General features: G+C 30.3%; 1 protein-coding gene across 2 annotated transcripts in view; it reads right to left on the bottom strand.

The window, feature by feature from the left end:
• LOC109594689 (hemicentin-2-like) overlaps nucleotides 1–20216 on the bottom strand; it is a 255767-nt gene that overhangs the window by 225102 nt on the left and 10449 nt on the right. The window contains exons 1-2 of one of the 2 annotated variants that reach the window (XM_049966467.1): nucleotides 18029–18224; nucleotides 17517–17912 (exon numbers count right to left, since the gene is read on the bottom strand). In XM_049966467.1, the coding sequence (XP_049822424.1) occupies nucleotides 17517–17598 (82 nt within the window). In that variant the 5' untranslated portion in view covers nucleotides 17599–17912; nucleotides 18029–18224. Of the gene's footprint in view, nucleotides 1–17516; nucleotides 17913–18028; nucleotides 18225–20216 lie in introns of those variants that run through there. The other variant, XM_049966457.1, reaches the window with a different exon arrangement.

Below are 20216 nucleotides of genomic sequence, written 5' to 3'. Positions count from 1 at the left end.
TTCTGACAAACATTTCTATAACTGGAAATTGATAAACAAAGATGCATGTTTGCAAAAAGTGTTTTGAAAGTTAAGTAAAAGAGTTAAAAGAGCGAATCCTGTGATTTCTAAGAATTCCTAGATATGTGTAGAAAATTACCCATTTTCCTCGGAATTTCGACGTTAAAATGTAGAAGAAAAAAGGATAATAAATAATAAGGATAATTTAGAACCTTTCAATCTATTTTATTCAGTAAGTTCCCAATTTGAAATAATTTTATCGAGTTGGCAATAAAATAATAGCAATCAGCAAATACTTAGTAATAATTAATAACAAATTAGATTCCCCTTACAGGACTAAATAATACGATTTCGGAAGTTCTTGTACCGGTATTGGGTATACCAATTCCTTTAGGTGCCTCCACAAGAAAAAATCTAAAGGATTAAGGTCCGGAAATCACGGTGGTCAAGGTTGAAGACTACCTCTTCGTATCCATATATTAGGATACTCTAATTAATAATTTACGTAGGTTCAAACAAAAATAGGCGAGGGCCTCACCATTAAATAAAACATTAGCTGTAAAACTGAGATTGGCATCAAGCATGACAATAAAATCATTAAAAATATTTTAGTTCAAATCCTGCACGAACTAGTATAGTAGTAACTGTTTATAAAATTTCATTAAAATAAAAAAAAAAAAAAAAAAAAAATAAAAATTTTATGATCCACCCTCATTTTTACCATACTTTTAAAACAGAAATTAATTTCCGTTATGAGATAAAGAAATGGCGTTCTTTAAAAATATTTAGTACAAACCTCGTATGAACGCGACAGAAAAAATAAAAAATATGCTGTACATCAGAAAACCAGCTGAGAGCCAAATTTTATTAATTATTATATCTGGAGTTGAATATAATCTACAAATGCAAATTACAAATACGATTTTGATATAACCTTTTCAATAATTCATTAAAATACGTTTAAGCAGAAGCCATTTAGACACCTCACATTTTAATTAAAGAAAAAGTTATAACTTTATTTCAGTGCCATACTGTTTGTTTTTCATATATACTATATCCTATTTAATGCATTGCACAAGCAGGTATTTATGTCGATCCCTATGAACATTTTTCCTTCCATTCCCTTCGATGGTTTTTGTTAAATGTTAATGATTATGTTTAGCAATTTTCACAGTAAATTTGTCCGAACTCAATAATTAAGGTGTGGAATTTTCGTCAATTTTTGGGGATCGACTGTTTTTTTTATCGAGCCTGTAATGTGAAAGTATCTAAGATTTTCCTCCAGCAAACTACTACACAGCCTTTCAAATTTTATGAGGCAGAAAATGTAATTTTCTTTAGAACTTCCATTGGGAAATACGGTATACCTTTATCACTCCTAGTATTTACTGTGGACAAACCAATACGTCCTTTCTCTTAAATATAGCAACGTTAAAAATATTCAACAACGACAACAGCAACAAACTGGTCTCAAAACGCTTAAGTACCGTGTTCAATAAAACTTAAGCGAAAGGAAAGGAAACGAATAGGTAGTTATCGCATCGCATACATGGCGCATAATATTTTTGGCATTATCTTAGAGTAAACAAAAAAAATTATCTCCAGTATTTTTATACATAAATATACACACACACACACAAACACACACACACACACACACACACACACACACATGAAATAAAACGTGCAATGTGAGTCAATATTTAAATGATAGGAGTATTCAAAAGACCCTAGCCATAACATTTTATGATAATGAATGCAGGGATGCAGAATTCGAATGTTATTTTTATGCGAGCAACAAAATGTGTAATGTGAATTCTTGTATTTTAACACTGTAGCAGTGGCAAAATGAAAAAGATTTTTATCTCATCGTTTCGTACAAAGTGAATTGTAACCTCAATCCATTCATTCATTTGCAGCTTTACATTTTTTTTTTTTTTTTTAAAGAATTTCATTCTTAATAATGTTTTGGAGCAAATACAGGAACATGCATGTTTGATGGAAACAATTGTTGTCGATTTGGGGCAGCGAAAATTCACCACGACCATCTGATGCATTATGCTATCAAAAATGATGCACGATTGTTCTCAATTTGTCCGAACACGAGGCGGGATTAATTCAGCAAGTGTTTCGGCCGAAGAAAATATTTTTTCATTAAATGCTTTTTATAACAAATATAAAAAAGGGTCAAGTCGCCACATTTTCGACAGAGCGCAAACATTCTAATTATAAAATGTTATATATTCATAATGGACGTCGAGTGGGAAAGCTGCAGCGGGTTTCTGCCCCAAAGAATTATCGTGCAAAAGTTGTGGAAATTTGTGTGCATCATTGTCCAAATATAATCTAATTATTCTTTACACAGCGAGTTTTACCTCAACAATTTCCAATCCGCATGACAATTTAACACTTTTCATACTATTTATCTAATAAAACTTGCAACGGCAAAAAATTCCACGGTCTGTTTTACTGATTAGTCCAATTGTATTTTTTTATTTTTCGTTTTACTCCGAACTTTTTAAGCGCCGATAACCAATATGGAAATTTTAACGCGACCTATAAACAACAACCAAACCACTCTTTTACCAATGGATTACCTGTATTACTTAAATATAAACAAATACTTTTACGTATGTTATGGTCTCCTCTTTCTGTACTCGTATACAGGATGTTTCAAATGTGTGATAAAATTTTGGTTTGCCGATTATTGAGAGTTCATTTTAAGGACAAGGGTGGTTTTCAAAAAATCATCTTTTATATATACGAGTTCATACAATGGTGATCAAATGTATGGAATAAATTTAAATTTATTTTTCATTTCATTAGATTTATTTGTATATTTTTTCTTATTGAATAATAATTTCAGTTAACTATATATAGAGTGTATGATAGTTGGCAGAAATGGTCATGAATGAAATCATATATACGAAATAAATTTGAAAATAGTTTATTTATTTAATATTTGGTAGCATAATCATTTTGTTTAATAACTTATCGGCATCGCCCGCCCGTTCATTGAGGTGGAGGATTACATAGGGATGTTAGCCCATTCTTTGTTAGTGATGTTTTTTGTAAGATTTTTTTTTAATTCCAGATGCTGTCATAGATATTTAATTGGATTTAAGTATAAACTCTATGAAAGACGTGGAAAAAAATACACCATTTGATCCAATTTCTTAAAATTATTCCATACTTTTGACCACCACTGTATATGACATCAGTCGAGATATTTAAATGAAATTTAATACACAATTAATATGCATCAAGAGACATATTCTGATGTACATTGGTGCGCCATAAATGTAATTCATGTTCATCATGATACTGTACAAAAAGTAATTTTCTTAAAATGAAGCTTTCTTTTAAAACACCCTGTGCATTAAATGATTATAAATAGTTATATTTAGTTTCGTGTCCACGGGAAAGCAAAAGATAAACCATTAAATTATAATGAAAGTAGATATCCGTCAATTTTGATTTGATGGCGGATCCGCGGAATGCCTCGAAATTGACTAGGTAGATAGATATTTAAACTAATCGACAATTTCCACGGAATGTATTTGAGGAAAAGTGGATCATATAATGAAATGTTTAGTCAAGAAAGATAACAGATATTGACTGTCGCGGCAATATGCTAATGCTCAGCTATAGTTTCAAGCCCTTTATTCCAAATTATACCATACTCAATTATTTCTACCCAAGAATCAACCGCTCTCGTTCTCCTTCTAATCTTTCACTATCTATATAAATCGATCCCGTTTGTTTTAATAAACTGTTTACCATCGGAATATTCAAATGGCTGTATATAAATACCTACTGAGGTTTGCATGATACTCTTAATTAAAAGAAAATCCAATTGATTAAATATCTATATAAATAGACACAATAAATTATCGTACAATAATATTGGCAACGCGTAAACACGACATCCCTTAATATAATTTATCAAATTTACAAATTATCTAAACAGTCACACACACAAATCCATTATTTCACTGCATGTGGGGTAATGGGACGAAATGTACAAACAGCTTCCAACGTTCTTTTCACATCATTTTTATTACACACACACACACACACACACACATCACATAGTCCGTCTCTCTACTGTTTTAGTAAAAAATACTTACTACATCACACTGAACTATGTATCCATTCACAGTTAAATTTCTATAGGTTTAATAAAATATAGGTGAGTAGATAAATATCATAGATCCTTTCCGGTTTTTATGTAACTACTTATCTGCTCAATCAAACGAAAATCGATATCTTTTCGTTGTGAAATAATTTGGGATTTGGGTTAACACATATGTCATTCCTGCATCATCCATTCTATCAGATCCTTCTTGAACTCTTCTTATCAAACAGCTCAAATAAGTATGAATCGAACTGTTTCTATAATTACATATATAAATCACCAATCGTTTTAAATGTTCAAACACTTTTGTGACTGTAACAAACTTTTCTTCTGTCAGGACGATTAAATCTTTTAAATTAAGAACCTCCTATTATCGAAGATCGTTGTTAAACTCTTAACGAATCCTCTTAAAAAAGCTAATTAGATATATACATATTAGAGGAAGGGTTGTGAGCACTACAATTAGCCAAAACTGAAATGTTTGCCAAACATAGACAAATTTAAAAAAATTTATAACCTATAATCTAATTGACGACTGCATTCACATGTAGAAAAATATTCGATTAATTGAATCGACGATTTTAAGTAGAGAATAGATAGGTAGATAAGCAAATGGATAACATATATGCATCCATTTTATTTATAAGAATTTATCAACTTAATAAAATTGATTTTGTTTTCGTCTGGATATGAAATAAATTAGTAGAGTTAATTAATATGTCACTCACTATCAACGAATTCAAATAAGTATAGTCCTAACTGTTTCCATAATTACATATACAAATCTCATAAATAGAATTCAATTTAAACGTTCAATTCGGTTGTGACTGTAACAAACCTTTCTTCCGTCAAACCGGTTAAATCTTTTAAATTTAAGTTGCATTCACATACAAGAACATGCTAAATTGATTGAATAGATGGTTTTGAACAAAAGATAGGTAGGTAGATAGGCAGATAGATAATATAGATAGATACAAGCTTTACAATTTTTATGTGTGCATTTATCTACTCAATTAAATTAAATTCGTTTTCTTTTCGATATGAAATAATTCATATTATTAAGTTAATATATATGTGATTCAAACATCATTTGTTTTATAAGTCCATCATTGAACCATTCCTATTAAACAGTTCAAACAAATATGAATCGTACTGTTTCTATAATTACATATACAAATTATATACTATACAAAAATACGAGACAACTGGTGGTGCCCTTTAATTCAATAACAAATGCGTTGTTAAATACGTAACGAACTCTCTTAAATAATCTCATAAACCCCATTACTTGCTACTTTTTACCAACAACTTATCTACTTAATCAAATTAAATTCGTTTCCTTTTCGTTATGAAATAATTGGAATTGATACATATGTCATTCGACCATCATCAGTTCTGTCGGATCCTGCTTCAACTCTCCTTATCAAACAGTTCAAATAAGTATGAATCCAATTTTCTATAATTACATATACAAATCACAATTTAAACGTTGTGACTTCAACAAACTTTTCTTTTCTAAAGCCGATTAAATACGTTGTTAAACACGTATTTGCTTTCTGTTCTATCTTTAGATATAAACATATTAGAATGAAAAAGAATATTAGGGCGATTCAATCTGTAAACATTAAGATGACTAGTAAGTAAGTACTTCAATTAGTCGAGACTGAAAGATTTGCGAACCATCGATAAATTAAGAAATTGTCTACTATGTAACCTCCCATGTAATTTTGTTGATCTATTAGCTATGAATCGTAAATACTTTTCTATTCATCTATAATTATTATCTTTTTAGAAGCAAATAACAATCACACGCATAAAAATATTCAGTTGATTCAATCGATGATTTTAATGTATAGGTAAATAGATAACATAGATATAAATTTTCCACTTTTTATTTAAATGCTTATCTACGCAATCAAATTGAATTTGTTTCTTTTTTCGATATGAAATAATTTTTTCAGGCCCTCCATGAACAGTTCAAATAAACATGAATCGAATTGTTTCTATAATTACGTAAACAAGTCACAAAAATAAACGTCCAATTCATTTGTGATTGTAACACACTTCTCTGCTGTCAAACCTACTAAATATTTTAAATTAAAGGACCTCCTATTATTGAGGATTTCAACGATTAGACATTTGGCGTTCTTTAGTGAAATAAATACGTTGTTAAACGAACGTTGTTAACAAAATCCTCTTAAACAACCAACCCCATTAGATATATACATATTAGAGTGAAAAGGAATGTTATGACGATTAAGTATGTCAACATTAAGATGAATGTTTGTGAGTACTTCAATTAGTCAACACTGAGATTTGCCAAGCACCGATAAATTAAAAAATTCTCTAATGTGTAAGTAACCTCTAGATTTAATTGACCTATGACTTATGAATCGTAAATACTTATCTATTCATCTATAATTATAGATATGTAATGTCCATTTATAATTAAATTTGCATCGTTTTAATATCAAATTGAAATCACATGCGGAAAAATATCCATTGATTGAATCAAAGGTTTTAAATAAGCGATAAGTAGGTAGATAGGCAGATAGATAACATAGATACAAACTTTCCACTTTTTATTTATTATTCTAGTGCTTATCTACTCAATCAAATTGAATTCGTTTTCTTTTCGATATGAAATAATTTGTGTTAATTAATATGTCATTCGTGCATCGTCAGTTCTATCAGATCCTCCTTCAACTGTTCTTATCAAACAGTTTAAATCAGTATGAATCGAACTGTTTCTATAATTATACATACAAATCACATAAATAGAATTCAATTTAAACGTTCAATTCATTTGTGATTGTAAACTTGTAAACTCGTGTCTTCTGTCAAGCCGATTAAATCTTTTAAATTAAAGGACGTTCTATTATTGAAGGTTTGCGATTAGATAGTTCTTTAGGTGTTCTTTAATTAAAATATAATTAATAACAAATACACAAAATTGTTAAACACGTAGCGAATCCTCTACACAACCTCTACTAACAACCCCGTAAGATATATGGGAATGAAGTTGGAATGAAAAGGAATATTATGGCAATTAAATCTGTAAACACTAAGCCGAATGTTTGTGAGTGTTACAATTGGTAGAAATTGAAAGATTTGCCAACCATCGATAAATTGAAAAATTCTCCTGTGTATAAACTCTAGGTCTAGGTCTGATTGATCTATTAAATAGCTATGACTTGAATACCGAATTGGTTCAACAATTTATTTAATCAAAGTTAAAATTTCAAATAATCTCAGGTGATTTCCTTACCAGCTTCGCTTAAAAATTCGGTCAATAATAATAATTAATTTATGTATGAATTTTCTGTAGTAGAATGGCTGTAGTAGAATGAAGTGTTTGTTACACATGAACAACAAATTTGAGTAGTGACAAATTAGGTATGCATTGTTATACAAGTTCGCAATATGCATGTGGGGAATCATCAAACAAATTATAACAAGAGTCGTTTTGAATTTGTAATTCCGTTTAACGAGGTCTATAATTAATTATGTGTATGATCACACATACAATAGTTTGTAGTTCCACAATAAATCGTTTATTATTTAATTGGTTTCTATAAAAATAAGTTCTTTGTTTAATTGTGAGCGGATTACCTAAATAGTCACAATGGGAAACAATTTATTATATAACAATATACAAATATAAAATTGTACATACGCAGCAGCATAATAAATATATGTAACATATAATATGTATGTGGTGTATGTATACGGTAGCTACACTTGTGGGGTTGGCAAACTAGGTGGAAGGTAAAAGCGCGATCTGTTGGATGATTGAAATTTCAAAGAAAATTCTTCGGCAAATATGGCTTTAGGCAAATGTTCGTAATACTTGGGTGGTATGGATAGGCTTAGTTAATAAAACTGGGAACATCGTCAGACACGGAAAATAATTTTAATGCGTCATTTAATATTTATAATTAACCAGATAAACAAGGATAACTGACTAAATCCTTCGAATTACCTAGCTTCATTTCATTATCATTACATATTAACTACATAATAAATAATTCATTTCTTTCAAATAACTTTACAATAAATATTGTTATATGTTGTAAGTGCAGTAGGGTTTAGAAGATATTCCATTCATTCACTTGATTCAAATTTTGTCCAGTCGGTGTAAAAAATATATTTCAATATTCTATATTCTAATATTTTTTTAATCTGATTTGTTTGGCCAAAGAAATAACACCTTCAAATACTCATAATAGTAAGAATTTATTCTTAGTAGGATTTATATTATTTTAGTGACCCACCCCCACTCAGAGGGAAGAAAGGAACATTGCACTCCAGAGAAGAGGGGAATAATAATTAAAATGAAACATCAAGGTGTAAATATTGCTGACATCGCTGAAAACTAAATATGCTTCCGAAAAGTGGTTTACAGTGTAAACCATGCATTCATTGAATCATACATACACATCAGTGTGTCAAGTAAAACAATCAGTCGTCGAATAAATGAACAAAACTTGCAAAGATAATACTTCAGTGAAGATACCATTGGTATACATACAATAGAAAAATACATTATAATTGAATAGTGTAAATATGAGTTCTACTCCAGAAGAGAGGTGCAATTGAGAAATTAAAAGTAAAATTACGCATTTAATGGCAATGCATTAAAGCGTTCCGAGTCTGCCATAGCAAAACTTTTAAAGGAACAACACTTAACCAACAAACCACAAGAAACTAGAGATCGGCGACGAAAAACGAGCCAGTCTTGACAACTCTTGACGGATTGGAAGAGAAGCACTAAAAGATCCGTAAATGAGAGAATCGCCAGAAAAGTAAGTAAAATATATATATACAAGATCGGTTGAAATTTGCTAAATCTAATTTTAAAAGAAACTACAATCACAATGGGAAAAATATCAACAAAAATATTGACAAAAATAAATATGTTTGAGTCTGATGGGAAACGGCATGTTAGTTTCTTACAGCAAAATGAACATGTCTTTAAAGTGGATCTCTCAGCAGGATAATGATCCAAAACACACAGCTCAAATGATGAAGTAGTGGTTCGTAAAAAATAAAAATGGTGTATAACCATGGCCGCCGCAATCTCCAGATCTAAATCCCATAATACATATATTTGTATGTAAAAGGAAGAGTTAATAAACAAATATTGTGGGAATGGGCAAAGAGTATAGCAGTTTATACCAATCCAGAGGTATCAGAAATTAATAAACTCCATCACGAAGCACTAATATTTAATATTTTATATTACTAGTTGTTTTATAATTGGATATTCCTTTCTACACTTTAGACATAATAAATAAATTGTTATAATTTGTCAATAATTGTGTAAGAATATATCTAATTAAGTTTTGAATATATATTTATCATAGAATTAATATAAAGTTTTAATTCAATATCTGTAGTATGCTCATTTATTTTGTTTAACATTTCATTAGAAATTAATTAAAATTAAATAAAATATAAAATAAAACTATATTTTCTAATTAAGAATAAAAAGTAATGTGTACTATTTTCCTGGCCACCTCCGCATATCTACATGTGTGTCTATTTTATTATTTTCCCATAAATTACAGAAAGCAAGTAAACAAGCAAGCAAGCAAGCAAGCAAGCAAGCAAGCAAGCAAGCAAGCAAGCAAGCAAGCAATGAGTTGTTCGTTCCCTTCTCTTTTGTTTTTCCCCTATATATCAAGAGCAATTGGAATTTTAATTGCCTAGCCAGATTTTAAGCAATTTTATCTCCAACCCGTGATATTTCTTGTAATGAAAGCTCTTTAGTGCTCTTAATATTCTTTTAATGGTTCATTTACTGTTATTCATCATGTTTTGTATTTTTCATTGAATTTTAGTGTTGCAAATCAAAAATGAAATTAAAACTGAAGACATCATCATCATTCATCAGACAATGCGTCCCTAATAGCGGATGAAGGGCATTTCCATTAAATTCAATATTTTTCCGTAAAACTTTCCGTAAAAGTGCAATTAGTCGAAATTTAATGTAATGTAATGTCTTGGAGACTCGAGATAAAGAAGGATGTTTATATTCAAAGGCGACACGTCGTAGTGACCTCTGCGTGTGCTCAAATAAACTAGGAGTGCTCACATTTTGACCCTATCCAGTCTAAACAATTGGCCAAGATTCGCACACTAGAACGAAACACGAAGAAAGTCCGTCGTCCTATTTAATTGTAAGTACGTCCCGACCGACAAGCCAAATTGTTCCCGGAACGGGCGCCGAGATCAGTGTGCGAGAGAATTTCAGAAGTAACCTCATAGAAAATTCTAAATTCTGGCGCCCGTCCAAAAACTATCGAGCACCCCCGGTCTCTCGTTCCTCGACTCGACCATTTCCTCCGTTCTGCAATTAAAATTCTTAAAACATACTTTCAGCCGCACACCTCTTCCTTCCCATACATCAAAAACATAAAACATTTTGCGTTAATATCTTCCTATTGTTACGCGACTTTTAAATCATGTCGCGGCGAAGAATATATGACGGCTTAAACCACAAATTAAATACAATAAATTTTCTGGCGCACTCTTTCTCTTTGCACACCGAATAGTACAGCTCTCAAGAATTTCGTCCGAACATCAGCTTCATTTACACGTATTATTTACCCGACATGTAACATGTTAAATATCATTTTGAGTTTGCAAACAAAACGTGAAAAAAGGATTAGTGCAAACGTTTAGTATAAGCAAGTAAACAACTAAGTATGTAGGTAGTGTTAGTTAAATTAAAATTAGCTGAAATATTTCCCAGGGTAAAATATTAATTATACAGAAATTTGTGTAACATTTGGTAAAGTGAGGTTGGTTGTTGTCAGTTTTAGTTAAATTCTGTGGAATCTGGCTATTCCCCACCATAACATCAGAGACATTTATTGAGCTACCGGGTACAATTACACCCAACGTATATAACCTTTGTAATTATTTATAAATCCTTGAAGGATTCCATCTTGTTTTCACGTAATTATCCTTATGTTCTTTACTTAAGACCCTGTCAGGACGGAAACATATTGTTTTGTATTGTAAACAAGTGACCAACATCAATTATTAGTAATAAAAGTTTATATGCTATTAAGAATTTAAAGGTATTTAAATAAATATGAAGGACATAATTCAAATAGTAACTAATCCTCGATAAAAATAAACACATTCTATTATTTTTGAAATAAAAATCCTATTAGAGTAAATAACAAACTGTTTCTATTAATCTTATAACACACCCTACATGGCTTTTAAAAACAACATATTCTTCTTATAATTTTTTTTATCAATTAATTTATGGAGTAAATTATCAAAAATAGCACAAATTTTTCAACAATATTATTATTATTATTATCAATAAGACTATACTTATTTTAATATTCCTAACCTAAATATTAAACTTTCGTAATGGGTAGAATTAATCAATTATATTATATAACAAATATATTAAATTGAACTGAGTAAACTGGAAGTAAATAAAATTTAGGTGTTAAGAAATTAATATTATTAGTTTATTCCAATATTTTTGAAAAATATAATAATTTGTGTTGTTTTTTTACAGTTTATTCCACGAATTAATTGATTAAAAAGAAAAAGAATGTTAAACGAAATACTGCATATTTTATATTGAAAATAAATTAAAACGAAAGTTTAATTCGTTAGCAAAGAATCCAAAAATTAAAAATAAAATGTTTGAAGAACATTATTAATTTTTACACCTAGTTTCATTTTAATATGTTGTTCAGTAAGTGCTTTGGTAGCTTCAGGTTACACGTTAATAAAAATTGTAACTAAAAGGCATATTTAAAATCTTATTTTGACCGTTTGACATGTTTGCTTCGGAACTTCTTTTATAAAAATACATAAATCGCTTGTCTTTTTTTTTTATTTGTCACAATTTCTAAACGAAGTTAAAGAGGGAAAAAGGTTATCAATGGATCTATCTTCGGGAAATATAAATTATTCGACATTAATTTATAAGAATAATTCAATCTAATAATAATGTTGGTAAAAGCACACATGTATATGGTTTAAGAGCAGTCAAGAAGTTGCTTTAATATGGTAAAATTGTAATAAACTCTAATTGGTGGAATCAACGCGATGTGGTTAATTTGTCCGATATATTTCAAGCAATTAAATCAAATAATCCTATTCAATATTTAACCAATGCCTAAACGATATTGTGCTGATATCCAATCCCATTTAAAATTTCACGAAATAACGGCATATGTACATATGCATACACGCTATACATATACACATAGGATGGATACAATCCTAGGGAAAATAATATTTTCCTGTTGAAACCAATCAACAAACAAAATGTAAACAGTGTTACAATACTGTTTAACAATGTAGCTTTGTAATTTTATCTCCTGACCTAAAGCTCATTGCAGAAGCCTATAGAACAATAATTTTCACTAAAGCTTATTTCCTAATTTGGTTTTCGCCCAAAACAAAAACAAATACAATAGGTTTATAAACATATTTCTAAAAAAATGGTGTGAAACATTCAGAAACGTTTGATAAATAAGTTGAGCGGGTAAAGATCTTTTTAGGCCGCTTAAAGTGTTCAAGCAATAAATGAATGTCAGATCGATTTTTATCACAAAGTAGACGACTATTTGTATAGAGATTCAGGACAAGGAAATATAGAGAAAAACATCGTTGACAGCAATTATTATTCCTGCAAATCCATTACTTGATTTATTTATAGCCTTGTTGGTTTATCATCAATACCGGCATCACGATCTCACTCCCCGTGAAATAGTTCTACTTCCTCGACAAATTCATTCAATTATTTCCTTTCACTTTTAATTAAATCTGGAATTGTATTTCCACGAAATTTACGTCTTTGTTGGTTGAGGTGGCCACGGGCTGCAACTACGAGTGTCCACATACGATTGACACACTTTTGTATCGTCTGTCTTGCTGAAATTAATATGAAATAGACAGGCGAGTGAAGCTGTACGCCTCACTACGCATTTCACCTATTTAGGAATTTCCTTTTGTGGACTAATTTTGGGCCAAAAGGCCAAAAGTTTTTTATTTTTAAGAAAGAAGGTATACCGTCCACAAACATTTTTTCACAATAGTTAAAAAAATCATTTTTGGCTAACACACAAACCGACTTAAATAATTGGGTATAATAATAAACTCAATGCTTTTACACAGATTCCTTTCGGATTTTTTTAGTCCGATATTCCTGTAGTGTAAAAATGTTTGATTTGATAGATCCAGTCCCTGAGTCCTGAGAGGCTGAAGCTCCCTCCCCCTTTTAAAAACAAAAAGTAGTGAGGGGTGCAGTGTTCCCACCTCAAAGACACGGGCTGAAAGAAGGGGAATCGATAATTAATCTGTATAATATTACCTACGTATGATATTTCATATTATTAATTGGAACAAATTATTTGCTTATGCAATGAGCAACTTCTTCGTTGATGCTGTTTTCAAAAACTACTTACTGACAGCCGCATGTCGAGAACATATTTTTTCTTAATACCAAATGACCAAAACTACAATTATATAAACCAAATTACACATGTTGACATAAATTAATATATTCACCCCATGAATTTCCGTTTGAATATAGAGTTATCGCTACAACCGTTATGGAGCTTCGTTCCGTCAACAGAGATCATCATTCAAAATTAATGAAATAAACACAAATTACTAGAGTCGATTGCCGGAAAAACCAATCACTGTGCCAGACAATGTATCCCAGATATTTTAAATAACACCCCACCCCACCCCCTTGATGAAGGGGGACCTGACATTCAATGAGCACCGGCGAAACTTCTGATGATTAGTTCAATTGTTATAAATATGGTACGGGCATTGTTTTTATCACATTTATAAAGTATATTTCACCGCATCATTAATTGTGAACACACGTATATCAAACAATTCGTAGGGAAGGAACATTTACATACAGGTTCGAATCAATTTTATTCAAAATTTGCATAGGACATGAATTTCATACTCATCTCGAATCAAACTTTACATCGTTTCATAAATTTTAGCAAACTAAACGAACTGCCGATTACAATAATTCTCTATTAAAAGTGGGCAGCAGGCATGACATGGATATAATACTCCCATCCCACTATTACCACTATACCTCAGACCTACTTGCTACGAGTACCGTATAAGATATTATGAATGATGACTCATAGGAATACACACAATTTTCTTGTCATGTACGTTTCCATAATTTATTATATATATTATATATATATATTGCGATGATGCAACCCATGCCCTTGGTTGTTGGTACGTAATATAAAAGGAATGAATATAGGAAGGAAATAATAAAATCTGCGTAAGACATGTACAGTAATAGTAGAAAATAAAGATAAACAAGAGAAAATTCAATAAAGCGAATAAATGGCGAGGGAAATTAAATTTTAAAGTAAAAGTATTAAGGAAATGGGAGAGAAGCAAGCAAGTTCTTATTGTAGATTTATAAATCGAAGTCGGTAGAAATTTAATAAATAGTCCTGTTTATTTATATATGTAGAAAATATATGTGTAGCATCTGGTGAAATAGGAAAAGTCTAAGTTGCGCTGCATTGAATCGAAGTTCGTCGCTTTTGCAAATTGAATTATTGTAGAAATAAAGTAGCAAGACTGGGATTTGGAACGGGCAATGAAGAAGGCACTCACTTGCCATCCAATATTCACAAATGGTATTTATTTTCTTATAAAACTCACCAGATTACTTACTTACATTACAGAAATAGTGTTTTTCAAAATTTCATTTTGACTACGGATCGAACGGACGAGACGGAGCGATACGGAACACTTTCCATTTTCTCATATCTTATCCCTTATATTCCATTCTTTTTATTATTTTCATTCACGTACTTCCATATGCACCACCGTACAGACTTACAGACTTACTACTTACTCACTTGTCTTGTTATGATGACATTAAAAATTATACGGATACATTAATCCTCTAAGGTTTTATCTGATGTAAGTATTAAAAGTTGATAAAGTAATAAGTGTAGGTAGGCTAATGTGTACTTCTAAAGAAACCTCTAACTCTAACGATACAACTTTTCCGTTCTCGATTTCATTTTGGAAGTAAAACTAACACTTCCATTACTTTGAAAGACTTGAAGTTGTAGATTATAGTTATTGGCTAACGCCTGGTTGCAGCCATATCATTCGCCTTTTTATATGTCGCCACTTTCATTTCATTCATAGTTACCCTAATTCCTTTTTTTAACGATTTTCCTCGTTCTTCAAATTGTCTTCTCACTAAAATTATCCATGATATTATTACCCACATTAACTTTGGTTGTTCATATTTTTTTGAAGCAGAAACTGAAACGTAGCTACCACTGTGGCAGTTGTAGCCATGAGGCGAGGCAGGCCTCTGAGTAAGGGGAAAAATTCCTATTTTTACTTACTTACTTACTTAGTCCTACACGTCACACTTGCACATTTATAACACATTGTAACTAATGTGGGTACGTTGAGTATGAAAAATGTACAACCCCGATGGAATTGAATATCGAATCCTCGATGTATAATTAACGTGAAGATTATTATTAAAATAATAATTTCCCATCCAATTCCAAATCGTACGTGACCTATTAATGTAAGTAATTCTGTAATGGTGAATCTATTTTTATAAAAATCTTACCTAGGGTCAAATTATCAACTATCTTACCAATCTTACATGAAACTAAACACACCATTTTTTAAATATGATGAAAAAATATTTAAAAAAGTCTAAACACATTTTTTTATGGTTAAATAAACATTATAAATACATTCTCAAAAAATGTTTGATTTTATTTATACTTCGTTTAATACAATATGTATCTCAACATAGGCTGATTCTTTTTTTGATATTAAAATAATTATAATTTGATTAGAATTTAAAAAATATGAGCAAAATTAATAGTATAATGATGTGGTGCTTTAAAAAGGATAATTAAATAAAAATGAAAAGTTTGATAAAAAGAAGTTAAAATTTTCATTTTTAATTCTGATAAAAAGGTACTTAAAAAGGTCATACGTCAAAAAGTTGTAGCTCTGTCACAAATTCACCAAATACATTTTTTTGTTTGAATGAACATTATAAATAAATTATATTCTCTGAAGTTTTAATTTTATTTACAAACAAAATTTTTATACATACTTCGTTTATATGTCTCAACAAATTTTGTTTTTGTAGAGGCAGTTTATAAATTTTTGGGCCCTGAAAATATACTAATTTTTTTAGTTTGATTATTCTCCTAGTTACGATTAATGTATGTATGTATATCTTTTAATTTATGATTGTATTTGAATCAAAAAGTCCAAAGTGGAGGGAGGACAATCTTGATTGAAACGAATATATTCCGTTAGGTGATTAAATTACGTGTCCAATAGTGCTAAATTGGATTAGACCGCTTGAAAAATAACTGAATTACAGCTGCTAAAATTTCAATTATTGAGCTACGCTGAACTACGCTAGTGATCAAAAGACGCTAGGTTTTTATAATTTGTTTAATATTCATATTAATCCAGTCAATCTAATAATAAATGATCAGAGAATAATACTTACATTTACGTATATATCAATAATACAAATGTGGATATAATATAAAATTATAATTTTTATCAACTTGTCGGTGAAGTAGCTTTCAACGTCAATGTGTAATTTAAGCAAAGTTTAAACCATGCAAATAGAACATTTAACGGACTAAATTTATGTCAAATACTATATAGCTTTGTATTAAGTTGCAGGAGCAGAAGAAGGACGCTTCTAATGTGGTTTTCTAAAATTTCTCATTTCTATACTAACTAACTTCGACGTGGAAATCAATTTACAAGTAGTCGGTACGTACATACATATGTTTTAGTCTAGGTGAAACTGTTAATCAATCACATTCAACATTCAATGGTTATTAACGTAAGTTTATTTTGAAAAAACTTCAATATATTCCACCCTGTTAAATCCAACGTTCAAAATATTATCAATCTTACTGTAATAAATGTATTAAGAACTTTTAAAACATTGTGAGACAAAGGAGCTTACATACAATTTGGTAAATTGAGCTTTGATTCTGCTCTAAGAATCACAAGCGCCATTCAAAAAAAAAAAAAGAAATTTCAGTATTTTTAATAGGCATTTTAATGTAGCTGTTAGCTAGCTAAATAACAGTTATTAATTAAGTAATGGTAAGTAGTTAGTGATTGAGAAAGTGTCCGGCTTCATAAGGAATGCGTTTAAAAATGAGAAAATAATTGAGATGCTGCGGCCGACCGTCGCAAAACGTTACCGTTTCAACGCGTCAAGAACTTAGTCCAGACAAAACATAATTTCCAGACTGACGTGACGAAAAATCGGTCGAATCGGTCAAAAATCGATCGTAATTAAATGAATTAAACTCACCTGTACAAAGTTCCAAAAGAATAATTAACCACGATGTGAGGACGAGAAGTCCAGATGATCTTCTGTAGGATGTCGGTTTCATTGTTGAGGTTGAGGTATGAGTATGAAGGAGCGCACCTATTTTAGCACTGCACTAACTTTATTAATTTAACTTAGCATAATAAACACCACGACGGGGAGGGAAAATTTACATGTTCACATACTCTCTTCACTTGTCTTGATACCGTGGACATCAACTTATCAACTTCAGTTACATCCAATCAACCCAAATTGTTGTTGCAAAAATGTCTATCTAATGGGTAATCAGATGGCACAGTCACTGCACAAAATCCGCAATTTCACACCGTATCTCGAGATCAGAGTTTCCTACTGCTCACAACCATCTCCGGCTGTAGCCTGAAACAAAGTGTCCCATTTACAAATTGACCACGACAATCAATTAAAACAATAAAATCAAATAAAATAAAATAAATAATAAATAAATAATTTTTTTGTAAACAACCAAATTCTACCTTTCCCTGTGGTACCGAAGTGGTGGACGTCGTTGGATAAATATGCAAAAATATTTACAACATGTAAAAATGGTGAAGGTGAGGAATAATTGTGAGGTTGCAATAAAATGACAGGGAACGCGTAAACAGATCTGGTTAAATATGTGGGGCAACGTCACATGTTAGCACGCGGTTCGCAGCGGAATCGGGAGTTCGAGTTGAGGGGACTCTTTGCACCGTGGAGTACAATTTGTGACTGAATTTCTCCCCAGTACATGTTACCCGCAATAAAGCGCAGAAGCAAGATAGCGCTTGCGTTACCTCCTTCATCCTCCTCGTGCTTTATTTTAATGCGATTGCTATAGAATGTTAAATACTCGCCAATAATAATGACCTTATAACTATTGACGGCTTTATTTTAATAATTCTCATAGTTAGTCTCGGTGCACATTTAAATCTGCACGTATCCTGCAAATCGTGCGGATTTCTCCGATTGTTCTTTCTTTACTTACTTGCTTGCTCTGGCTTGCTTGCTTGCTTGCTCTGGCTTGCTTGCTTGCTTGCTTACTTGCTTGCTTGCTTATTTTCTACGGTGCGATACTTTTGCGAGCAAACACGAGAAAAATATTATTGTTGTCTGTTTAGTATAATCAGTATCTCTTTCTAATTGTAACTGTCAATGGTGTTTTCATTCAATATTTGACAATTCTTAGTTGCGTTTATCAAATGAGTAACTTTTTAATTTAAAATTTCAGTTGCTGCAACTCAAGTATTTTTCATACGATTTAAATTAATTTAGAATACACAATTTAATCACGTTTCTACCGAAATATATTCATCTAAATCAGGATTGTACTTTCGCTCCAGATGCTGGTTTAAAAACAATCATAATTTGAGACACACAATTATTAGAAAAATTGTTTAAATAACAAAAAAAAATGTTAAAAATTTTTAATATTTAAGACACTCAAATTACAAAACAAATCAGTCTATGTCGAAATTTGTTGCATTTGTAAATAAAATCAAAAATTTTGGAGGACATGTTTTAACAAGTTTATTACAATATTTCTCGTAGTTTTCTTCACATTTAAATCTTCACGTATCTGACTGATTTGTTGTCAAAACGTTAATAAAATAACTTGAAAAAAATCTATTATTTGGACAGTTTGTAACATAATTACATCTATTTTTGTTGACTTTTTTAAGTACTTATCCACTAGACACGCTCAAAAAATTTGTTTTATTGTCTAAATTAATTTTTTTTCAATTGTAAAGTATAAAAATATTTACTTACACATCAGGTAACTAAAGAAACTAGCAATTGTTTATATTAAACTACACCACAACAATAATATATTTAAACTAATACTCTTAAAACTCACATTTTCTGGTAGATTTTTGATTTTTCAGGTTTAGTTTTTTATAGAAAGGTTATTTATATAAGATTAATTGGGTAAATAGTTACCGAAAAATGAGAATAATTTTTACATCTTTTAGTAATTATTTCAGTATCTTCTTATTACTCTTTTTTTTTTTCAATTCTAATAAATCACTATTTTTATCGTATAACACAACACATAACATTCTCTAATAATTAAAATTTAGGTTTTGTGATAGTCATCACAAAATTTCCTTTTAAGCCATTATAACGTACAAGAACATTGTTTAGTTTCATGTTAGATTGAGATATTCGATGATTTGTCATTAAGAAGGATTTTTTGAAAAATGAATTAATTCAACATTAAATAAATTTATTATATAAATAGGTCACGTACGATTTGGAAATGGATGAGTAATTATTATTTTAATCAAAATCTTCAAGTTGGAGTGCCGATTATTTATTCATTGGGGTTCCAATATTCATTTCGATCAGAGTTGTCACTCTGGACGACAGTTTAAATACAATCATAGTTGAACGACATACATATACCGTTAAATGGAAAGAAAAATTGTATATTTTTCATATTTAGCGTACCCACGTTACCCAAAAATGTGTAAAAGAGAGCTCAGACATTTTGCCTGTAATCTAGTGTTACATAAAAACAAAATTTTGTTGAGAAAAACTTATTAAACACAAATAAGTGTATTGTACGAAAAATAAATGAAAATTTCCTCTATAAATAAAATCAAACATTTTTTTATAATGTTTATACAAAAATAAACAAATTGAAAAAACAAGAATTACTACTATTTGCATTAAAACTTTTTT

The sequence above is a fragment of the Aethina tumida genome, chromosome 1, assembly GCF_024364675.1.
Source record: "Aethina tumida isolate Nest 87 chromosome 1, icAetTumi1.1, whole genome shotgun sequence".
Classification (NCBI taxonomy): domain Eukaryota; kingdom Metazoa; phylum Arthropoda; class Insecta; order Coleoptera; family Nitidulidae; genus Aethina; species Aethina tumida.
This window is presented reverse-complemented; position numbering and strand designations above follow the sequence as displayed.